Source organism: Pangasianodon hypophthalmus, chromosome 4 (assembly GCF_027358585.1).
Source record: "Pangasianodon hypophthalmus isolate fPanHyp1 chromosome 4, fPanHyp1.pri, whole genome shotgun sequence".
In the NCBI taxonomy this organism is placed as follows: Eukaryota; Metazoa; Chordata; class Actinopteri; order Siluriformes; family Pangasiidae; genus Pangasianodon; species Pangasianodon hypophthalmus.
In genome coordinates, this window is record NC_069713.1 from 14,818,865 (window position 1) to 14,845,006 (window position 26,142).

Here is a 26,142-nt window from a genome sequence, read left to right on the forward strand (position 1 = left end):
TCCATGTACTTACCTGCCCAACTTGCCCTGCCTCCTCCAGCACAAGAGATCCACATTCGTCCCCTTATCTTTGATTTGGTTATAGGCATGTCTAGAACATCTGCTTCTCTTTCTCCCATTGACCTCTGACCTGTGTAACTCCCTAGGTTGACTATCGTACAGAAGATGGCACTGCCAACGCCGGCTCTGACTATGAATTTGCTGAAGGGACTCTGGTCTTCAAGCCCGGAGAGACCCTTAAAGAACTGACTGTTGGCATAATCGACGACGACATCTTTGAGGAGGACGAGTACTTCTACGTGCACCTGAGCAACCCACGCATTGTAGACGGGACCGATGGCCACCTGGCGGATGGGGGCGCTCCGGCTCTGAAGGCGGCTCTGGGAGAGGCTCACACAGCCACGGTGACCATCTACGATGATGACCATGCTGGAATCTTCACGTTTGAGAGTGAGTCAACACGGGTCAGCGAGAGCGTTGGGATCATGCAGGTGAAGGTCCAGAGGACGTCTGGTGCCCGGGGTCTTGTCGCTGTCCCCTACCGCACCATCGATGGTACAGCCCGTGGCGGAGAAGACTATGAGGAAACTTCTGGAAAACTGGAGTTCAAAAATGACGAGACCATGTAAGTAGGCAAATGCTTGTATGTGTATGTGTAATTATTTTTTTATTTTTATCTCATTTGATTCAGTAATATTCCCATGGCTAATCCTTTGGACTGTTTACTCTGTGTGTGTGTGTGAGTGTGTGTATTTGTTTAAAGGTGTGTTTATTTGTTTGTGTGTGTTTGGGTTTTTCAAGCATCTGTCAGAATTGTTTTTGAGCCAAGACACTGTGGCACAAGGGTTTGGGTTATTTTTAGAGTGTGTTCTTGGGAGACTGTGTACGTGTGTGTGTGTATGTGTGTGTGTGTGTGAATATGTCTCCATGAGTAATGTTCATTCTCATCTGAAGGTGTAGCCATTTTTCAGATAAACAGCAGATTCAGAGATACTGAATACTGAAATAAGTCTCATTATGGTGTTAATAGCAATATACTGCATGTGTGTGTCTGTTTGCTAGTGGAAGCAGAGTTTAAAAACACTATAAATTAGGGTGCGTGTGCACATATTAAATAAATGCAGGATTATTCACACCATGTCAGCCATATTGCTTGTGACATTAAACTCTGGCAAATATTCAGTGAAAAGATGTGAAAGGAAGACAAAAGGGCAAAATTGTACTCAACAGATAACTTTGAAAAACGTGGAGATATTGACAAATACCAGTAGCAATACCTCACAGGACACAGTGAAAGGACACAGTAAGACCCATTTCAAAGACTGTAGGTAGCTAGATCATTAGATTAAGTTAGCTACTTAGCTATTTAGAATTAATGTTATCATCAGCTTATATCGCTAACTATACATCACTGAACACCATGAAACACGTCAATGACTTGGAGTGTCAAATTAAAATAAACCGTTTGGTCAGAAGAGATAAGAACAGTGGGCATTAGTTTCATAAACATTATAAACACTAGCTAGTTAATGCTAGCTAGCAAGGTAAACAAGGCAGTAAATTCAACCAAAAATTCAATTTAACTAGCCCTATCCTAAACTAGATAATGTGAGCTAGCTAAATAAACAATGCAATAAACAAGGCACACCAAGGCATGGTGTATTAACTACTGTACACCATATATAACCTTAGCCTAAGGTAAAGATTGTTATGCTGCAATATACTAACTTGGAAAAATGTGACCTCCAACAAAAGTGCAATGGAATTGACATTTAACTCAGAATTTCCAAGTCAGGAACTTGGGCAACATCTGCATTGCCACGAACAAACCTGATGTGACAACAATATCACTTTTTTCAACAGTAAACAGAATTCCCGTTGCATTATTTTCAACTCGATAAAACTTGATTTTACTTGGTATGTAGCTTCTCTGTTCTGAAAAGGTGTTTTAACTGCTTGGTAAGTTAAGATTTGTAACTCTGATTTCAGCCCAGTTTTACTAATGTGATAAGACCACTGTAACCGATCATTTTAATGAGCAAGAACATTACAAGACTTTATACGTCATTTCTCTTCATTAATCACACGGAAATAATTCATGTACATCTTATTACTATGCTTATCAAATTCAGAGTCTAGATTATATTAAATATAATCAGTCCCTGTGAATTAGTTGTTACTACAGAAATGGTAAATAAATAAGATATAAGAATGAGCATGCTAATAAATACCTGTGTACTTGTTAGAGTCATACTTTTTTAAAACATTAATCAAGACACAGCTGCCAAAAATAATAGAAATAAATAATAATAGAGTGAGCAATCGCAGGGGAGGGGAGAGAGAGAGAGAGAGAGAGAGAGAGAGAGAAGAGAGAAATCTTTGTAGCAGCATCTTGTTAAGCAGGTATCTCGAGATTGATTAGGCACAGAGAAACAGAGATGGATCTGAAGATTACAGTCATTACTTTGTGTTTGCAACTGTCACTGTTGATGTCTGTCTATTTTCATACCTCACATTTCTTCTGCTCTCTTTTTTTCTCTGCTATCTTTTCTCTGCTATCTTTCCCTACCTCTGTTTTCCTCTTACTGTCTAATACAGTCTTCCTTTGTCCACTTTTTCCTCTTTTCCTTTACCCATTTCCCTTGTGATGGAGATGATGGTGCTTTCAGTCCTGTCTTTCATTATCCTCCCGCAGACCTTCATCAGCCCCCTGCCTCAGCTCTCTCCCTCGCTCCCTGTCTTTCCTTCATTCTAGTGTTATTCTATTTCTCCTGCATGTTCCTACTGTCAGCACTAACAAATGAGGTTTGACTATGTACAGTAAGCCTCATCTCTTCCTTCATCGTTGTCTGCATCCAATCTCCCACCTCTTCCTCTTTTCATTAACACTTGCTTCCCTCAGACTCTGCCCTCTCCACTCCTCACATTCGAGACTTTTAGATAGACTAGTGCAGGTCTGTGTATTTCTGTCTGCTATTGTGTGTGGCTAGATTGAAAAAGTCCATCTAGTGTGTGTGTGTGTGTGTGTGTGTGTGTGTGTGTAAGGTAAGAGATTGTTGAGACTGGATTTGTTCAGTCTCAGTGGAACTCTGCAATGTTGACAGGATGAAATGGGAAGTAGAGGAGTGGACGAGTTAGAAATGGTTTGCGTGGTAGAAAATGTAATACTAGTGCAGGGTGTGTGTGAAATGCCTCTGTCCTTCACACTAGTGGCAGATTTAAAACCAGGCTTAGGAGTAAATCCATCATTCCATGCAATTTATCACACTTACATCATGGAGAATTTTTAGAAATGCACACACATATACTGAAGTACACACACTTCTTTCATCTTCCATCATTTAAGTCTCTGATCCTCAGCACTAGCTTTCACACTAAAATTCTCGGCCAATTTACACACAGACACCTTTTTTGTGCAGTCTGCTGCTTGTTTACTTTGTACTTTCTCCCTTTTTTCCTTTTTACACATTGTCTCACACTCAGGTTCTTTAATATTTCTCCTCCTCATCCTATATATTAGGTATGCATAGATCTTGGTATCGAATAAGATTTCATATTTTGTAATCAAGTCCAGCATTTCAGGGCAACATGAACATGTGATTTTTAAATTTTGACCCCATTTGCTTGCAATTTAATAATTTCTAATTTCAGCACAGTATCTAGTTCTCCTCTGTTGCATCCCCGGGGAGGGCGAAGGCTAACTCGTGCTTCCTTTGGGACATGTGAACCCAGTCACAGCATCTTTTTGAACTGTCACTCATGCAACATCATAGGGGAGTTTAACATGCTTGGCTTCCATATACATAAGTTCACAGATGCCCATGAATGGCTTATGTCACTCTGTACAACAGAGAGAAAAGGCAGTGAAGTCTTTTTCACACAGAGAGCAAAGAGCATGGCCAATTATGCTGTGCAAGGACTGTGTTGTGGACTTTGCAATGGCATTATCAGGATTTAAATTTGTGTTTTTAGAGCAGTGTGTTGATGTTGACTGACTTTACACTTTCTACTGCAAGGACAAGAACAAGTGGCTTAGTTAGGTGCATTATCTCTCATCTTAAGCACAAAGAAATAATGAAGAATGCACACAGCAACACCTTTTAAAAGCTTCTGCAATTATTCGAGTGACAAAAGTGGGTATCTGATCAGTATTTGATTATCAGCTAATGATCATATTATCATATGGAAAATGCATCTCTACTTATCTTTCTCTGCTTCACTTAAAAAAACACACACTTTAATTTTGTAGTCTTTGTTCCTCTTGTCCTCTCTTTTCTTCAGAGTGACCCAGAAAACACTCCCCAAGCCAAGCCTAAATCCACACCAGAAATACCCAAAGAGCTTATAACTCTGTGAAGTTATGTGCAGAGCAGTGTCTGTGTGTGTGTGTGTGTGTGTGTGTGTGTGTGTGTGTGTGTGTGTGCGTGTAAAAGTAGAGCATGGCCCCTCGGGTGATGCTTCATGACGGGGAGACTCCTCCTGCTCCAAACTGCTCAGCAACCTGTTCACCATCTACAGCCTGACCCAGTAAACACACACACACACACACACACACACACACACACACACACACACACACATGTACACTTGCAGTTAGAAACCCTCCTCTCCTCTACTTTCTTCTACATGCATTTATGTGTGTGTGTGTGTGTGTGTGTGAAGCCCAGTCAAAGTTTCTTATCTGAGACTTGTGTTTTTAACATTTTTTATATCTTGTCAAATGCCACCTGTTGTGCTTTTTTTTTTTTTCCCAAAGAATTGTAGTCTCAGAAAGCACACCCTTTTATCCAGGTTTACCTCAACATCATAGCATTTTTGGTCCCAGGCTTTTTTGCAAACACAGAGAAAGCAAAAAAAATAAAATAAAATAAATAAAAGAAAGACCACCCACCCTTCTTGTCTCTCTGTCTATCTCCACATTATGTTTCTGAGCAGGTACATCTCTCACAAATGAATAAGTACCATCATGCTTTGTGGAGGAGTGTGTCATGTAAGCATGGTAATGGCTCTCAAGAGACAAAATGCTCTATTCATGCTGAAATGACTCAACAGGATAAATGTTTGGTATCTGAGTTTAGGAATTAACAGTCGCCACGCAAAAGAATAATTCAGTATGAAGTAAGGTCATTTACAGTGGTGAAGCTGTTGCATTACTGCACTTATTCAGATTAAAGTATTAGCATGACCAAACAACTCAACGCTTCTCTGGCCAACACTGCTTTGAAGTACCCCAAAACATGCCATTTTAAACCATCACAAACAATATGTGTAGCCTTAGTATTGCCCACTTATCTTCCTCTTACCTCACATAGCTAGCAAGCTAGTTATCCATTAGTAATGAGCATGACGTTGTAGGCAAACACAAATGAGATTTTTAGTATCTGTGCCATAACTTTCATTGTCACATTTAACAGTAGCCAAATCTTTCAGAATAAACCATGACAACCTTAACTACAAACATTATTTAAGCTCTCTGGCGGGCTTAGCACACACCTTCAGAGGCTAAAAGTGTTCAGGTACCATGTTATTCTCTAATAATTTGCATAAAACACATGATAGCTTTAAGCCATTGAGCCCATTTTATGCACAATATGAGCTGAACAGGGGGTTTTTAATTGGAAAAATGTAAATTTAATGGAAAATTATGAAACTATAAAAAGAACCTTGTCAAGTATCAGTATTTCATGGTAGTAATTTGAACCTTGACACACAATAGCCATTCTCTACCATATGTTTAAATCCACTTGAAAAAGATAGACTAGTTCCATTTAAATATGCTCCATATGCTTTTAATAAATGGTAGCTAAATGTTTCTCTAATTGAGACAGCTGCAGAAATAAACGGATGCCTAGTTTCTAATTTTGCTGTTTAGGAGCCACCCAGAAAAATAACTGTTTGTGTGTGTATGTGTGTGTGTGTGTGTGTGTGTGTGTGTGTGTGTGTTTATCGAGCATGCATTTGTGTTTATTGCGCTTATAGATTAAAAAGGCTTTCTGACCCAAATATAATTTGCAAGTACAATAATAGACACATAAATGTTACAGACTAATACTTCATCTGGAAAAAAAATTGCTGCAAATGAAAGCAATTTACTATAAAAGGCTTGTATGTGCTAACCTTCTGCATTTCATTCACTTGCTCTTCTCATGCTCCCTCACTACCACTTTGTATTTTTCTCCCTCCCTTCATCCCTCCATCAATATCCATTAAAATCAATATTTTTCATTATGCCTTTTTCCTATAAACCTATATCATTATACATACATGTGTACATATAAATCTATAAGATTACACACACGTGTACATGTATATGTACACACCCTATGCAGAGCTCTAATTAGAGAGCAGGGATGTAGGGACGTGGAGGTCAGACGCTGCCAGTTGCTCACATGATTAGAGCCTTCACGCTGGACTCGCTGTAATCACTCTGCCCTCTCGGGTCCTGGACAGCAGTCTCCAAGGGCGTATACGCAGACCGGTTGTTAGCCCACCACATTAAGAGAGTAAGATCTACATATGGCATCCACTAATTTTCAAGGCAAGTCAAGTCAATTCTGAACTCCTCCATGATCATATACTGTATATAGTACAGTAGGGTGAAATTTCTTGCCTCTAGAACCACAGAGCAACAAAATACAGGGATGTAGAATACACAGCTACATAAAGCACAAATAGTGTGAGAAGAGAAAAAAATACAAGATGATATAAGGCAGACTACATGAGATTTTATTATAGATATATATATTAATATACATAGATAAGTATGCTATATCATACACTGTTAACAGAACAGATATCTAAAATATCTTTCCCTAGACCAAGCTTCAAGCTGAACAAAGATTTAACTTTAACGGAAATATGAGTGATGGCAGAGTTGACTGTTTAACATCAAAAATGGAGAAATGTTGATAATCAATATTTCTATTAACATTTTTGGAACTATAGAAAACTTTTACAAACTTTTGTAAAAATTTGTGTAACAATCTTGACAGAACACCGTTCAGAAAACCCAGAAAACTTTTGTAAAACAAACAGTGTTGCAGCCTTTCAGCGTTTATCCTGTTTGGCTTAGGCTATAATTTAATAAAAATGTAAAGAATTTCTAATACAATCTTTATGAAATCTACTTAACTATTCCATGGGATAAATCACACTGACAGACGACTACCTAGACAGTTACTATTTACACTAACACCCCCGACCCTCTCCCTCTCTTCCATGAGTTTTTAATTTTGGCACGGTATGTTTATTGCTGATTCCACTTGTTCTGCTGATTTTCACAAGATAGCAAGTTCAATTTCAAATATTCCTGCTTTTTAATATTAAGCTATATCAAACAGCTGCATAAATTATTTAATGAGCTTCAACCTTTGAGTAGCCTGGATTAATGGTGTTGTGTTTTCTGCCATTATAACATTAATTAAAGTAATTCCAAAGCATTCTGTTGCATTGGTAACTAGTTAGCCTACTTTCCATAGCAGGTATATTTGTCGCCTATGAGCTTGTAGCTACATGAAATATATCATTCATTAGGCTCAATTTAAATTCATAGGTTTTGATTAAATTTAGCAGGCAATGAGTTAATTCTGCAATTATTTTAAATTGAGCCCTTGGAACCTAGGACCACCTTAGGATAAATGCCTTAAATCTTAAATGCCTAAATTTCCATAATAATGATGGTACTCAATTTAGTAACATAGGTTAAACAGTGCTATTGCCACACTGTTTCCACTCATGAAAGAAACACTTCCCCATTTTAAAATCCTAATTTAGCTCCTCACTCTCTTTCATTAAATGTATCCCATAATTTACATTATATGCACTTAGTGAAGTAAGTCTTAACTACAATTTGGTGTTCTGGTTATTGTTAGTTAGCTAGATGGATAAAGTGTTGGTAAGGTAATATTAATGTTAGGAAATTTATTTAACATTAGGGAAAAAAATTGCTCATGAAAATAATTGTGTGATGTGGGAAAATTACATAAAGTTGGTTTAGTGGAGTTTTGAAAGAAGTTTTCTCTTACCCAAGTTTTAGCCTTTAGCTTCACATCGTTGATCTGTGTGGCCGCAGCTCGAAGCTGCTTCCCAGACTGGTCTGAGTGCTTTTCCACTTGGCCATTCGGGTTTTAGACTGACGTTGTGGTTAAATATGATTTATAGTCCAGTTATGGGAAATCTGATTAGGCACCCATAGAACTGCAGCCCTAAAGAAAGCGAGTGATTGGAGTCGGCTATTAGAATGGCTTTGAGAGGATGTGATGTATTATAAAGAGAACAAGGTTTGAAACACAGCTCTCTTGCATGACAGAGGATGAGTGAACACCAGTGTGTGTTGCCATAGCAATGGGACCAGTGGTACTTTGTTAAGTGAATGGGATAGCGATTGGTTTTGCTGTACAGGAAGCACAGAGAGTGAATATGATGCAAAGAGCTGTTAATAGATCACACACTCAGAGTTTATGTGTAGCAGCAGGATATGAGTGTGCTCTCCCTCTTCCTTTGTTTCTTTCTTATTATCTTGCTTCGTTTGCCACTGTGCAGTGGGGAGGTGTGTGATTAAGAGTCTTATCTTCTTGTAAGACAAGTGAAATGTGTTATAATTAATTATGCTCCTCATCTTATTCTTATTATATCTTGTTATATCTTATTATATCTCATTCTCTTGCTCCCTTTCTATTTCTCCCTCATTTTCGCTCTCTTTGTCTTTAATTAGGAGTAGAGACAGGTCCTGGGCCGATCCCTCGAGCTCTACAACGTTCTCAGTGCTCTGTGGTACTGTGCTGAGAAGCTCATCATCACTCTCTCTATTCATTCTCTCTGTTCACCTTAACCTGTAGATATCTGTGTAGTAATTGAATTTGGAGAGTGCTTTTTATAATAGGTATTGTCACAAAGCCACTTTTTCTGGACTACAAGCTCATTGTGCAAGCCAGCAGGCTGCAGAAGAAAGAAAAACGTCTTTGAATTACAATAAGGAAGAGACCCTGAAAGAAACCAAAACTCAAAAGGGGAACTCGCTCATTGGGTCTGAGAATCAGCTTTAGTTTGACACAGTCAGGATGGTGCAGTAGAGGCATACCACTACAAAATTACTCAAAGAACAAAAACAAAATTTAGGGGAAACACAATGCAAATTTTTTCTCATAGAGATTACAGAAGGTGACATTCCCATTTCCACCTCTATAAAGAAAAACTGCCAGGACAACTAATGAATTTGGTTGCTAAACTGCAGTGTCTAATCATGGGGTTGAGAGCTTTTCTCTTTATTAAGTCAAGTCAAGTCACATCGAGTCAAGTCAAGTGGTTTTTATAGTCATTCCACTATACACTGATCAGCCATAACATTAAAACCACCTGCCTAATATTGTGTAGGTCCCCCTTGTGCCACCAAAACAGCTCTGACCCATCGAGGTAAGGACTCCACAAGACCTCTGAAGGTGTGCTATGGTATCTGGCACCAAGACGTTAGCAGCAGATCCTCTAAGTCCTGTAAGGTGAGGTGGGGCCTCCATGGATCGGACTTGTTTGTCCAGCACATTTTACAGATGCTCAATTGGATTGAGATCTGGGCTATTTGGAGGCCAGGTCAACACTGTGAACTCTTTGTTATGTTCCTCAAACCATTCCTGAACAATTTTTGCAGTGTGTCAGGGTGCATTATCCTGCTGAAAGAGGCCACTGCCATTAGGGAATACCATTGCCATGAAGGGGTTTACTTGGGGCACGTTATGTTCCTCAAACCATTCCTGAACAATTTTTGCAGTGTGTCAGGGTGCATTATCCTGCTGAAAGAGGCCACTGCCATTAGGGAATACCATTGCCATGAAGGGGTTTACTTGGGCTGCAGCAGTGTTTAGGTAGGAGGTATGTGTCACGCACCAAGGTTTCCCAGCAGAACATTGCCCAGAGCATCTGCCTCTGCCGCCTTGCCTTCTTCCCATAGTGCATCCTGGTGCCACCTCTTCCATAGGTAAGCGACGCACATGCACCCGGCCATCCAAATGATGTAAACGAAAACGTGATTCGTCAGACTAGGCCACCTTCTTCCTTTGTTCCATGGTCCATTTCTGATGCTCACGTGCCCCATATCAGCCCCATATGCAGCAACCTTCGATGCACTGTGTGTTCTGACACCTTTCTATCATACCCAGCATTATCTTTTTCAGCAATTTATGCTACAGTAGCTCTTCTGTGGGATTGGAACAGATGGGCTAGCTTTCGCTCCCCATGTGCATCAATTAGCCTTGGGCTCCCATGATTCTATCACCAGTTCACTGGTTGTCCTTCCTTGGACCACTTTTGGTAGGTATTAACCACTGCATACCGGGAAAACCCCACAAGACCTGCCATTTTGGAGATGCTCTGACCTAGTTGTCTAGCCATGACAGTTTGGCCCTTGTCAAAGTTACTCAGATCCTCATGCGTGCCCATTTTTCCTGCTTCTAACACATCAACTTCGAGAACTGACTGTTCACTTCACCTGTCAGTGCTTTTAATATTATGGCTGATCGGTATATATCCTGTATACATTGGAACGAAATGTTGTTTCCCCAGGACCATGGTGCCACACATAAACAATACAGTGGCACAGTACACAGGACTAAATAAAGTGCAAATACACAACAAAGGAAGACAAGTGCAAAAAATAAAATAAATACACAGGACAATAGATACACAGGACAACTAGACAAGACAAAAGAAACAGTGTTGTGTGGAAAAAATAGAGCAAAAAATTGTCTGTAAACTATTGACTGTGATAGCAGCAATTGATTGTAGTAGCAGCAATAAGAGTCATCATAGTAAACTGTCCAATAGGTACAATTATAAAGTACAGGTTATAAAGTGCAGTTGGTCAGAGATGAATGTACAATGGTAGCTGTTGGGAGGTTTTGATTAGTCCAGGTGAGTGCTGACAGGCAGCAGTGTGTTGAGTATTCTGACTGCCGCAGGGAAGAAACTTCCGCAGAGTCTTATGGTGGTGGAATAGATGCTCTGGTACCTTCTGCCAGATGGCAGATAGGTGAAAAGTCCATGAGAGGTGTGGGAGGGGTCATCCACAATGCTGGTGGCATTACTACCAGTCCATTGCCAACTCTTATTCATAACAAATATAGTACACACAGTATGATCAGTGGGTGGAACTGGCAGATTGACAGGAGCAGGGAAAGTGCCATGGCACTGCCTCAGCCAATCACATGCTCACCTTCAGCTACAACTTCATGATTTAATGCAGGGGTCTGCAATATTATACACAAGGGGCTGTTGTGGTAGCAGGGATTTGTTATAACCAAGCAAGAGCAAACCAATTACAACTGACTGGGCAATGGTGGCTCAGTAGTTAAGGCTCTGGATAGTTAAGGCTCAGCAGTTTGTGAGTTTGAATCCCAATACTGCCACTTTTGGACCCTTGAGGAAGGCCCTTAACAGCTCAGCTCAATTATAAGTTTGTATATAAAAGCATCTGCCAAATATGTAAATGATTATACAAGTGGAAATGGGTTCCTTGCTTGAATGAAACTGGAACAAAAGCCCATTGCAGTTTACTTATAACTGAATGGGATTGGAGGGTTGGGATGAGATCAATAGTATAGATAACTATGTTCATGACACTGATTCAAGCTTGATGCTATATGAGTGTCATTTATAGCTTAGGGGTACGATTGTGAAGCAGGTTAAAAAGAGCAGAGAGGTGTAGCTAAATGTTACCACTGTAACTTATGAGTCCAGCACACAAGACGGATAGCCACTGCCATTGTGCCCTTGAGCTACGCCTGTAACTCCTGTGGGACTGTCACTGTACTCAGCTGAATGATGACACTTGTGTGTAAATGACACAATCAGGTAAGTGCCACCGTATCGCAGAGCAGTGGGCGGGCAGGAAGTAAGTTCAAGGTTTTGAAATGCTGTCATGGAAGCGAAGGCAGCTTCTAGCAGGTCCCTTGTCATCCCTTAGACAGACAGGAAGAGTTTGAAGTGTACAGCGAGTTCTGCTGGGATTCTGGTACTTAGGCAGAATTGTGCACCATTGCAACAGAAAACCTGACTCCTCTGGAGGACGACTCCATAATGACGGACAGGAAAATACATGATGTGTGGTTAGTCACGAGGACCACACTGCCCTACTAAGCTAAAATACAGTACCTGCCAGCTTTACTATCCATCAACCAAACTTCTAATTATCTAGTCATTATTTATTTGATTGTGGCTGACACTGACATTATTTTTCTGTTTCACTCTATGAGCAGTTGCTGCTTGCTACCTTAGTGGGGACCCATAGTCATTTAAATGTAACATTCAGTCTGTGGCTAAGGGTGTGTCTGTAGAGCTGTATTTTTGGCATTACAGTATATTATGCAAGTTATACTTAAGCCTTATAGCTGCTTTCATTTTATTCTCAAGCTGCCGAACTCCTTCTATCATCAACTGAAAGTAGCTTAATTAATATGACAGAGACAAGTGATGATGAGGCAGTGTTTTAATATATTTTTAAATGGCAGACCTTTGCATGCATGTGTGAGTGAGTGTGTAGATGTGTGTTGGGGGTGAGCTGGATTCAAACAGACAGTGGATGCTGGCGGATGCAAGAATAAAGGAGAGAGTGATGCTGTAGGTTAGGAGAGTGACAGAAATAGAGCAAGGATGTGCATTTCAAGAGGAATGAATTAGAATCTTAAGGGTGCTACGACATTCATTTCAGACATTGTTGTGCTATTCTTGAATACCCATGAAAACCATTTTGTATTTTTAATTCAGAAAATCATGCCTATGTAGAGTGTCTGGAAAATGAATAAACACCCATTCAAAATGTTTACATTTTGTTATGTCAAATGGGACTTGTTTTTCCCGATCCAAACCACACAGCATACCCCATGAATGCTATGATTTTTGACATTGGTTGTGAAACGGGGGCATTTCTGTCTCTCCAAATCACAGGCCTTTTTAATTTATAAGTAGAGTTCATCAAATAAGGAGTAAGCATTACATATTGATCTTATTCAAATAGCATAGTGGTGGAGGTGGGATTGATTAAATTAGGTTGCTGCAGAATGTGGCACACAGTGCATTTGAATGAACGCTTGATATGTTGGTATGCAACATATGCTTGTGACAGAAGGTTGATATTCATTTCATAGAAGGTGTTGCAAATAAGTTGCATGTGAATGTTTTTTTTCTGTGAAACTGGGTTGGGAATAAACCATGACAAGGCATGTTGTTATAGGAAAATGCTCAACAACGAGATGGAGTGATGTGTCCAGATATGAAATGGCATTACTGAAGTTACGCCCTGAAGTTTTATTAATTGAAAAGACAAGACATTGTATTTTTTATCAGTTTATAGTTACAATTATTTATAGTTACATGCTAGTCACCATTTTCACTTTCATTATAAAAGTTATAAACAATAGTTCCCTCACCAGCCTCTCTTTTTGCCTCTCTTGATGTTAATAAGAAAACGAAAATTCAGCTTGTCATAATATAGAGAAAATGGAAAGTCCTCTGTCCTCAAAACTCAGGAAGCCTGTCATGGAAAACTTAATACTGACTGTTACAAAGTGCTGACACTCGAGACATGCTAAATAAACAATATACATGTTAAATAAATGCCACTGTATAGAAAGCTTCAATATAGGTATTCTTTGTTAAAAAACAATATGTTTTTTAGTCCCTTTATTGTTATTGTTCTCAATCAGATTTGAGAATTCAACAGTGTTGTTATATAATATTCATTAACTGCTCCATGCAATTTTGAAATACAGTGGCTACACTAAAAATGAACTTGTATACCTTAGTCTGATGCAGAATGTGCAGAAAAAGAGAAACAATTTTAGTTCACTGGTAGAGCTGCAAGAGTCTATACTACAGTTTATCAACTTGGAAGCTTGTAAAGTAACTATCACTTACCCTGCTTAATTAGCTAAAAGCATGCTAAATAAAGGGGGCGTAGGTTTCACATAAATACAAGCAGGCATCTTTGAAATCAGTGTTTTTCAGTCACACTAGACATTTTTGTATAAAGAAGAGCTTCCTGGAGGAGTGTAACTTCAGCCAAAATACATAGGGTAGTGTGTCAGCTTTGTAAAGCTGCCAGCTCTTCAAAATATCTTTTTGTTTGTGCTGATGTGAAATAGAAGTGGCTCACGCAGCATGCTCACTGTTAGTATAGCAACACTGTTACAACAAGGTCTGCATTGTGTCTGATTATTATCTAGCTATCTATAACTGGGTCTATTATTAATATACAATAAATATTAAAATTCTTTCGAAATATATAGCCTAACTATGGCAGGGAGGAGGGTTAGCTTTGCTTTGGCTTTAGAGGCAGAATATTAAGAGCAGGAAAAGCTTCTGTAACTGGACAGCATTTACTGTAAGGTACTGCAGTTAATGTAGGACAGTCAGATCTGATACCACTGTCCCAAATTAATACATTATTTACAATGAAATCTTGTAATACTGGCTCTGATTTGGCATAATATAAAGCTGCTTATAGTTGCTCATTAGCAAAATTAATATTTCCACCTGCATTTTCCCCTTCATCTTTTCACTTGAGCTGTGACCTGATTAGTTAGATAAAAAAAAAAACACTCCAGATCACTCAGCACTTCTGAAAAGTTTTTGAAAGGTGTTCTGCTCTGATGGAATAAGTGTGAGCAGCAAGTCACATTCTAACCACCTTATTCCTGCTTCCCACTGGACTATGTGCAAAATGGGCTGGTGGAGGAAAAAAAAAAGACTAGTGTGTGAACACAGCCCAACTCCTTGCTATGTGCACCCAAGTATAAGGACATGTCATTTTGATGTTGTTGTGACTTCGCTTGTGAGCTTTACGTTGCTGCTAAGCTATGTTTAACTTCACTTAAATTGTTCTGTATGCTAATTTCAGCCATGGGACGATCACAATGAGTATTTAAATATATTGCTCATGTGACAGTCTGGGGTTCTAAATGGTGCATAGAAATAGGACTTTGTGTCACTGCTGAAGTGAAGAAACGCCACCTGGTACAGACGTCACATTTTCTCAGTATTTCAGAAATGAACTAATCTTAAGAAGTGTGGAAATTTTAGGCAGAGGCAATTTTCAGAGGAACTGCTACAGAGGGGGTGCATGAACATATGCAGCTTTCATGTAGTGACAAGGTGGTGGATTGTGTTCATCGATTAGTTCTTGCTATTGTGTGCTAAATCAATAAAGTTGACAGAGTCCTAGAGGTGGATGTGTTTGTGTGTATGTGTGTGTACATGTGTTTATGTGTGACAGAGAAAGAGGTGTAAGTGAGCAGAAGGACAGGAGGTGTGTTGTGATTAAAATTGATGCGAAATAAAGATACAGTGATACAAGCCGATGCCCAGGCCAACTGTTGGCATGGTGAGGAAGATGGTCGGTGGACGCAGCTGACAGCTTGGCACTTTGCAAGACGCTGCCATGAGTGTGACCTCAGTCAGTCACATGTTCACCTTCAGCTCCTGATGAGACATCTCTATGAAATACATGTAGTGTGAGAGCTTTGGGTCGGACTGGCAGCCCTGCAAAATATTTTGCAGCTCATAAAACATTTATAGGCAAGAAGGGGGGAATAGGTAATGAGAGAGAAAAAAGTGAAAGGGCAAGAGAGAGAGGGAAAAAGAGAGTGATGTGGTTGTTTAAACATACATGAAGACACAAGAAAGAATTGGGTATATTATAGATGGCATGAGAGGAAGAGCAAACTAGTTTCTCATAGAATGAAAGGAAGATGGATAAACCAGTATAAATGTTTAATGAAAAAGAAAAAATATGAAATTTGACATTTTAGCCAATGGGTTGAACTTTTCTCGTAAAGAAAAAAAATGACCATACTAATCATATCTTTGGATTTTCTAAAATATAAATGACCCTCTCTTTAGAGATATGTTTCTGACAACCTTGTCTCACGCTTGAAGATTTGACTCAACTTATATGAAAGGTTTGAAAGGTTGTAGTTATTGGTATGATTAGGGATGATACCTTTCCTCAGGACTTGATGCATAATTTGTATATTTGAATGAAATACAGCCACATTATCCATGTTTGTTAGAATTGTATTATAAACAAAAGAATCCATGAATACAGCATGAGAACCATTAAGTGGTTTAAGAAGAACATACAGAAATTAGAAATAGGTGATTTTTAAGAGAACCTTTTCTAAATATTTAACTCAGCTCAATGACATAACACTATTTCAGACCATTTCAGCTAGAAATCGTTCGTGTGGTGACACTTACACAGTGTGAATGTGTGTTCCTCTTAGTATATGGGAGTGCGTGTGTGTGAGTGTGTGTAGTTACAGGTCTTGAGGTGTGATCATAAGATTATCCCAGGACAGCCAATGAGCCACTGTTAAAGCAAACCCTCTAACCTTTAACTGTTCAGCTGCATGGCTGAACTGTTCACTTGTATCTGGGTGGTTTGAACATTTGGGGATGCTATACAAAATCCTCATGGTGTTGAATGTTTATTCTATCCATGACTAAAAATAAGTCCACATAAAAAATGAAGTTCATAACTCTGATCTCCAGGTTAATACTAAATATTAAAACTTGCTATTCAGGGACTCCCGAGAAGCACAACAGAAAAAAGTATTCACCCAATTTTGATACTTTGGCTCACGGCCACAGATGACTGTGGCATCATCGGGATTCAGAATTGCTACCCCCCCCATCGGTGATACAGCCATCCATGGCCTGGAGCCAGGGGAGCAAAATTGACCATGCTCTCTGGGAGGGAAGGATGTCCTACTCTCTCTCCACTGTCAGTCACTTCGACGCTAACCAATTGCTGGTGTCTGTGAGCTCATGTATGCAGAAGAGGGCAGATAGCACTTCCCTCCAAGTGTGTTTCACTTTGCTGTGACAGAGCCTGAGCAGCAGTTTGAAAAGATGCGGTTGGCTGGCATCATGTGTCTCGGAGGAGGCAGGTGTTAGCCTTCACTCTCCCTGGTTGGTAGTTGTATGATAGGGAAGAGCTGGCTTGTGACTGGGTATAGGCAGTTGACAAAACTGAGGAGAAAAATGAGGGGGATAAAACCTTGCTATTTAGACTCAGTTCTGAATTTTGCCAGTTAACAACCACAAATATGTTCCTTAAGGCATTGGTTCATATTGGTCATCGTGGACCTATTTTCAGTGATAGTATGAGTATTGGTTTATGCAGGTGTTGATTTATTTATTTTGGAAAAAGAAAGCATCAATTAATACAGAGGAAACTTCCTTTTTTAATGTTACTTATGTTGTATTAATGCTAATGTTCAGGGTTTGTTCATGTTAACTAATGTGGTAATGTAAAGAGTTACTGATTTGTCAATTCTCATTTTTTACAAATGACATAACTGCTTTTGTCAATTTTGATGTCAAGATCTCATAATACATTAAGTGAGTATGTTAAGTGACAGATATTATATTAACATAAGGTTGTGTTATGACATTTATGTTAGAAGTCATTACAATGAACTTTACTTAATTAATCAACTGTTATTTCAACATGATATCAAAATAAGAAACATGCCTTTGACAGATGACTCCTAATGGAATAAGCCCTCATAAATGTTTATGTAGGTTTTTGACAGTTCAAGTATAGCTTTGGAACATAGGTGTCATGTTGCCTTATGAACATCACTTTAAAGTAATGTGTAACAAATTGTATCTCTCTTTCTCTCTCTCTCTCTCTCTCTCTCTCTCTAGCATAGGCAGCTGGTTAACAGAAATGAGCAGCACAGAGTTTATCAGCCAAACTTCCTGCAACTTTCTCCAGCTAGTTTTATTCATCACTGGTGTTTCAGGAATGTTTCTCATTTCCTGTTTGTTTCTCAGCTCTACCATGATCTCAGCTTTATCATGTTATTTTCAATAGCAAATCTATAACTTGGCTACTTTTCAAGTTGTATCCTGTTTGGTCAACAGATTGACCAAATCCATGGGCACATTGTTGTTTTATAGGGTCCTAAGCAACTACTTATGCCACTTATGCTTCAGTGTTGCATTGCATATAAGCATGTTCCAAATTAATATGTAAAATAGAGGGGAGAGAATCCCTGGAATGAGGGAGAGAAATTTGAGACAACTGCATTGCATATAAAATGAATCCTGCTGTACTGCTTTAGGCATTCACTAAGCATCTTGAACTCCACAGGTCTGTGTGCGTTCATACATTACTATATCATTTTTTTAGATGTTTCAATTCATCTTTCTTTGGTTTTGCTTGGTTTCTCTCTCTCTCTCTCTGTCTATCTCTTTCTCTTTCTCACTACATATTATAATGTAGTAAAGCATTGAGTATGAGGGACTTGGGATGCTACTCTGTACAATCCAGTCTCTCTGTGAGCGAAGTGAGAGTTGTGTCCACATTCTTGGCATTAAGTCAAATTCATTTAAGGTGAGATTCAGACTCTATCAAGGGTATGTTTGATCTCCACTCCTGTTTGTTGTTTTCATGGACAGGATATTAAGACATTGGAGCTGCATCCAGTATTGGGGGCAGGGCTAGATGTAACATCCGTGTTCTTTTGGCACCGTCTGGACTGGATCTCCTTTGTGCACTCGACCCTTTCACTGCTAAGTATTTTGCGCTGGGGATGAAAATCAGCACCAAGGCCAAGGTTCTCCTCCAGAAAAGAGTGGCATGCTCCCTTGATGTGAGGGAGAGACTGTGCCCCTGGTGGAAGAGTTTAAGTATCTTGGGATCTTATTCACAAGTGATGGAAAAAGAGAGCATGAGATTGACAAACAGATCAGGTCAGCGGCGGCAGGGTAACAGTCACTGTACCGGTCTGTGATGGTGAAGCAGAAGCTGTGATCAATCCATGAGCCTGTTCTCACCTATGGCCACAAGCTGTGGGTAGTGACCAAAAGAAAAAGATTGTGAGGAATGAGGTGCCTTGGCAGGGTTGCAGGACTTACTCTGCATAGGTGAGGATCTGCCAGTAGAAGCTTGAATCTTTAGCCAGGGATAGAGATGTCTGGGCTGACCTTCTCAGGACATTACCACCACAACCCTCACAGGAAAAGCAGGAGGAAATTAATGAATAATGCATCGAATTGAGTTTACACTACAAAAAACAGGAATGATAAAACATGGTGGCACAGTGGCTCTCTGAGGGACAACACTCCTCTGCGTTTTGGCAGCGTGTGGTACATCAGAGACGTGTCATACTGAGGCAGCCGAAAACCTCAGAGAGAGATAGTGTGTCTTTGTTTTATATGTGTGTGTACAGGCGGGAGCAGGTGGTGAATTTTGGAGAACATGAGCAGCTCATAAATGATGGATTTCTCAGACGCTTTGCCCGGATGCAGTCTAATTTTACCGTTTCCCCCCTTATATCTCTCTGTCCACATACGTGCACATAAAGAGGCAAAACAAATACACAGTTTCATCTGAACTGTCAGATAATCTGCGATCTGTCTACACGCACACCCACACACGCACACACGCACACACACACACACACACACACACACACACACACTCTTAGATGATGTCTCTTCCTAGATTTGCAGTTATTAGTGGAGCATGGAGAGTAAGAAGATTTACATTTGCATGATTATATATACATTTGCATGATTAGATGATTAATGCTGTTTAGACTGTGTACTTCTAGAAATGATTATACTAAACTGTGTGCGTCTGTTTGTCTGTGAGCTTCACAATGATAAGACTTTAAATCTACTGTTGTAAAATAAACCTACTTACAAACTTTATGGAGGCTTTAGTGTTGAGTTTATGTGTGTAAGAGAGAAAGAGAGAAATGTGTCTCTAAATATGCCAGCCTCTATTAGCTTTTCTTTGGCATTATCAGTCAAGCCAGTTCAGAGATAAGAGAATATGTTTAAAGTTAGCTTTTGAGTGTGTGTGTAGTGGGTGTGTTTGTACTCCCTGTTTGTGTTCACTGTCAGAAGGCTTTCACTCTCCCTCTGTCTGCAGCAGTGGCATCGATTCTACATTGGCACCCTTAAGCGAGAGCTTGTTACCCCTGCTACTTTAAGGGCCTTTGGTTTGATTTAATGCCACTCTAAGTGGATGACTTTTGAAAATGGCTTTCTTTGGATGCAAAACACTCAGAGAAATGAGAAACGTTTGTCACTGGTGCTTTAAGAGCTGCACGAACGGCACTCTGACCAGCAGGAGCTGTTAGAGTTCAGGTGGCCGTGCATAGTAATAAATCACAGGCCATATGCTCTTTATAGCCACCACACCCTATGATGAAATCTCTGCAGCCTTGTGTGTGTGTGTGTGTGTGTGTGTGTGTGTGTGTGTGTGCGTGCATATAAGTATGTGTGTCAGACAGAGTGGAAGAAGGATAAAGACAGAACAGACAAGATCTTAATTGTGTAGCTGGATTGTTTTCAAGAAGGAGAGCAGGAAAATCGAATAAGAGACAAGCGAAGAGGAGTGAGTGAGTGGGGGATGGAGAGAGGGGAGTGAGAAATGATGAAAGAGAGAAAACAAGGGGAATAATAGTGGAAGGAAAGAGACCATGTGAGCAATAGGAGGAAAACACATTTTCAATTATAGCACATCAATAATATGAAATAATGGCATGTCAGTCGTCTTGACTGTCTCTAAAAGGACTGGAAGAAAAACAACACATATACAGTATGTTATCTGAAAATGAGAGACACCATGCCACAAAAGTGGAAGAAAATTAAGTAATAGAACAAAAGCAATAAAATGAATAACATTTGTCAGGAGTGTTGTATTATTGCTCCTGGAAAAAAAAAGATCCTATAAAGGAGCAACATTTTTGGTTTATGACTTTGTTTCCATACTCCTTTTAACATAACCTCATCGACTTGCTCTCTCTGTATCTATTACTCTGTTAATTCAAGTGAAGTTTGTCAGATGACCACTTGGAAAGGTGAGGGAATGAGTCAACGAGTCAACAGGCTCAGAAGTTACTCAGAAATAACTGCAATAAGATGAAATTTCATTTCTAGTTCTGAAAAAAGAAAATGGCTGACAAAACTATGTGTAAGCCTGAATAATAAATTATTAAAATACTTCAAATAAAAAAAAAAAAAAATTAATAAAATACTCAAATTAATAAAGTAATTAATAAAATCCATATTTTAAAACATTTTATTTGCTACTTTCAAACAGGACTTTATGTAATAAACTACTCCATCTGTCCAACATGACTGTTTATGTAACTTTGTTTACTTTGCTAGCTAGCTAGTATGCTTGTGTAGCAAATTATTTTATCTATCTTTTTTTGTCATTTTATTATATATTTAAGGTGTCAAGCAGCAGAGACCGTGACAGTTACAGGTTAAGATTGTTTATAACAAGCAAACAAATCCAAAATGTGGAGTAGAATCAGAGTCAAGAAAAAGGCAGAAGTCATGGCTGTGCCGTGTTGTGGGTAGTAACACTGTTTCCAGCACTGACGTGACACAAAGTCAGATGCAGAAACATTGGTACAGTTCTGGTCACTATTCAGAACAGTGTACTTCATTGTCCTCTTCTCCCCTTGTTTGTGTGAGGGGGAGCTATGATGATATGGTACTGATACCATTGGCAATTTATATACAAATACATCAATTTTTTGTCAATTCCTGTATAACATTGACTGCCTAATGTTAATGCCATATTAAAATAACCCTCAAATCAATGGGCTATTTGCACTCAGGGCTACGAGGTATTTCTGTTTTGAAATAGCGCAGTTCTCACGTCTCTTGTAGCAGTGTTTACATTTGGCAGTACAGAGAGACAGCAAGAGCAACAGCACAATCTTCTTTGCAGTGAACTGTGTGGGCTAATGTTAGCTTGCGTGTTTGTTTCTATTAATAGGTATTTTCTTACCTTCATAGTTTATGTATGACAAAGCATTCAATCTGAAGCCTTTCTCCAGCTTGCTAAAAGGAACTCTGCAAGCATTCTAACATGTATGATGAACGTCGCTGACCATTGTCATTATAGTGGACGAACCGGAAGTAGAGGAGCCATCGTGTTTATAATGCGAAAGTGTTTGTCCAAGTAGCCCATTGAGTTTTGTTTGTAAGGTTGTGTTAGAACATTTTTTAGCTGACCTGCTGTCAGAGTTACATAATAGTGCTTAATGTTAAACACCAAAACCAAATCTCTCATGGCAGTCATAGGGTTCTCGTAAAGATCTCTGCAGGCTATTATGTGTCTCTGAGCTACAAAGTCAGTTATCATGATGTTCAGACAGCCTGAAAAGTGTCTCAGGTATTATTTCAACTTAACATTAAAATGAACAAAAGCAGCTGTTGTAATAAGCCTTGTAAATGTTAAGGTATACTTATGTCAGTTATCAAGAAGAGTCTGCGTTGAAGTCATGTATCCTGTGATATTATATTTTTGGCACCAATTTTTTAATCTTCCCTCTTTTCCAATGTTAAAACATAGTAAATAAAAGGTAGTAATTTAAAAAAGTAATTAAATAACCATGAAAGCTCAGTAGCCACAGAACAGAAAATATCAGAAAAATAACAGAAAAAGAAATGATTTTTTTCATCCTCCTCGGAAGAACTCTTTTTCTCCCTTGTTTGCTCATTCCCTCTTTGTTGAGAAAGCTTCTCTAATTTAATTTTCTAACCTGATTTTAATTGAATATGGATTAATGATGAAGTATCACAGTGATGGCAGCGTTGAAATCGAATAAGCAAAGATTTCACTGTGGGGAAATTTGGCTTTGCAGAAATACAGCTGCTTTATTGGCATTTTTTTTAAGTTTCTAGTAGTGTGTACATGAGTGAGTATGTATGAGACAAAGCACGATAAGTTCTAGTTTAGTTTCTACAGCTGACTTTCATTACTTTGTCCTTGTTCTCTCTCTTTCTCTTTCTCTCTCTCTCTCTCTCTCTCTCTCTCTCTTACTCTGTGTGTGACAATAGACAAAGCATGATATGTTCTAGTTTATATTGTCTAGTGTTATCCTGACTTTCACACCTTTGTCCTTGATATTGTGTGTGTGTGTGTGTGTGTGTTTATACACACAGTCAGTCCAGTCACTCACACTGGTCCTCAATTATTTTGTTTCTCTCTCCCTTTTTTACTCATTTAATCTGTTTCCTCTTCATCTCATCACTACTGGATCTTGAACGCTGAGCTGCACACTTTTCCCCTTGAGCCTGTTTCTCTCTTACACTCAGTCATTATCTCTTCTTCACTCTCCTAAAGTAGCTCTCAATCTGTTGACTGCTTCCTGATGTAGATGTGTTGCTGAGTGTTTTTCTTCATGTGTGTGTGTGTAAATCTTTGATGCACTATTGTGAACAAAATGGTGGGGTAAGTTATGCATGAATACATTCTACGATTGATGGATTGTATTACTACCATCAACTCAGGTTTATTGTATAACTGAGACAGACACACCCAAAATATGATCTCTGTTCTATCTGTTTACAGGAAGATTATTGAAGTGAAGATCATTGATGATGAGGAATATGAGAAAAACAAAACCTTCACTATTGAATTGGGCGAGCCTGTTCTCCTGGAGATTGGACAGAAACATGGTAAAATATGTGTGTGTGTGTGTGTGTGTGTGCCTGTGTGTGTACCTTAGTACTAGGGCTGTACAATATGTAAGGAACAAAGCATAAAGGGGCATGGTGTTATATGAAAATAAATAATCAGTAATGGGGTGGTGTGATGCGATCCAGTGGGATGCGGATGTCCGTTACCACCCCAAAGTTGATTACTATCTCTGAGTGTTTTATTCCTCTTACACCACAGCAATTTGCAGATCGCATTTTTTAAATTCATTAAATAATGACTTGTCATACTTTTTATCCATTTATAGTTAATATCTTACATTGAGACTCCTTCCAAAAAGCGAAATATACAGAAATTACACACATTTTAATAATGTGCAGCATCCAGATACATTCTTTGGTAAGCTGTTACTTAGAAATGATAATGTATTAATATTAATCTGTGACTTGTCTTGCAGCCGAACTACTTTTAGAACTGTGGTGTTATAGAGAATTTGTCCTTCTGACCAATCAGAATTAAGAATTCAACAGCTCTGTGGTATAAACAAACAAAAAAAATCACTTCCCAGTATTGACAGTGGAGTTGGTCAATAATATCAAAGTACTGACAATACTCACAAAACTTTAAGAAAACTATCTATGCAATGATGTATCAATATTTCAAGCCACCCAACCCTACTCAGTACACAATTCTTAGGCCAAATAGCTCATACTCATGTTCTCTCTTTGGTAGAAGCCATGAGGCTACATGATTGTAAAAATCTTTTTATATAATCATGACCATTAGTGACCATCAGACCTCAGACGCACACTAGAGCATTAACACATGCACTGTAGAGACCCTTACTAATGAGACAACACTCATTAGCTAACATCTACTGCAGGAAGTGTCACAAGGATCGATGTCACCATCCTGTCCATACTGTGTGTGCAGTGTGATTGTGTACAGTACATTCACAGGAAACCACAGTCATTAGCTCTTACATTCAGTTTAACACAATCTGCACAGGCAAGATTTATAAAGAGAGAGAGAGAAATGACATTTCTGATTTAGCTTAGTTCACTTTTTACATAAAGTCAACTTCAGAGCAGATGTTTATGGTGCAGCATTAGGTGCAAATACCTAGCTGCAGGGAAATTTGTTACCTCAGGGAAGTAATTGGCTGCCACCAGATCAGCTAGAGCAAATGTAGTGACTGCAGGCTACCACCTTGCCTTAGTGTTAATTACATAGCCTGTCCTGGCATGGCCTCTTCATTCCCACACCTTATTCTTCTATTCAATTAACACCATGATTCCCCTGAGATTTATTTAACTCCTGCTTTTCAGGAGCTAAAAGGAGACATGTACCTCTCTGTTACCTCTCTGTTAGCCAATTTCTTTCTTATCAGTCACTGTTAGTCTCTGTCTTTCTCTGTCTCTCTGTCACTCTCTCTCTCTCTCTAGGGGACTCCAATGAGAACAAGCCCGCAGTAGGAGCAGAGGAAGAAGAGGTAGCTAAGATGGGATGTCCCAGTCTAGGAGACCACACCAGGCTGGAAGTGGTGATTGAGGAGTCCTATGAGTTTAAGGTAACAATAACAACTACTAAGGAAATTCCAGCATATGTCAGTATTGTGTAGTATTCTTTCACACAGCATTGTATTTCTCCACTTTATGCTTTCGGCAGAATTATTGATTTTGTATCATTTTCACATTTATATCCATCAATGTTTTGTCACGTATTACCCCCAACAAGCCGTACAGTCATCCTTGTGCAGAGAATAATTAGTAGTATAGCTTTAGCAAGAAAGAACTACTAGCCTACCTGTCACCAATGTTACAATACACCATTAGGCAAATTCACATGTGCAGCAGTTGTTACAGTACATTTTTATGAAAAATATATAATAAATCAGAAGTAGTCTTCCGAAGTTCAAGAAGAATGCAACCAACTGAAATAGGAAAATAATAAACTAAAATATGAGAGGACAAAATATCTCTGCATGCAATACTGCACAAAATATTCTAGCACCACATTTAAAAAATTCATTGTTTTTTTTCAGACTTATTATGTTTACCCGATATGATAATTATGAGTCCAAACAAAACAAAAGCATTATAGCTTCCAGGTCCACTTTTTTCTGCCATCTGTAAATATCACATTTACTTCCTACATATTAGTCTAAAGGCCCATTGTATTTTTACATCATTAGATTGTCATGTTATTGATTTGAATTGTTAACATTTAATATGTAAATTTCACTTGTGTGTGTGTGTGTGTGTGTGTGTGTGTGTGTGTGTAGAGCACAGTGGATAAGCTCATTAAAAAGACCAATCTGGCTCTGGTAGTTGGAAGCAGTAGCTGGAGGGAGCAGTTTGTCAGCGCAGTTACCGTGAGCGCAGGTAGGCTGGAACACTTGTCAGTTACAGCCAGAGACTAGATCTGAGCGCTTATCTTGAGATTATGAAAATATACTTGGCCTCTTTGTACTGTTGAAATGGATAATTAAAAGAATCTAATGACTAAACACGGGGGGGTTAATCCAGTCTGACCTCACGTCAGTCCCAAGTGGTTTGATTGATGACTTGAGGGGCTGATCCATATTTATTCTGCACTGCCCTTTCTAAGCTGTTATGCTACATGAAATATTCATGGTCTATCTGCTTTTCATAGTCTAAACTTTGCCCTTCGGC

General features: G+C 39.0%; 1 protein-coding gene across 2 annotated transcripts in view; it reads left to right on the top strand.

Annotated features, from left to right (window-relative positions):
- slc8a4b (solute carrier family 8 member 4b) overlaps positions 1-26,142 on the top strand; it is a 58,781-nt gene that overhangs the window by 27,360 nt on the left and 5,279 nt on the right. For both annotated transcript variants that reach the window (XM_053233040.1, XM_026937054.3), the window contains exons 5-8: positions 147-625; positions 23,381-23,487; positions 24,913-25,037; positions 25,752-25,851. In XM_053233040.1, coding sequence (XP_053089015.1) covers positions 147-625; positions 23,381-23,487; positions 24,913-25,037; positions 25,752-25,851 — 811 coding nt within the window. The remainder of the gene's footprint in view (positions 1-146; positions 626-23,380; positions 23,488-24,912; positions 25,038-25,751; positions 25,852-26,142) is intronic.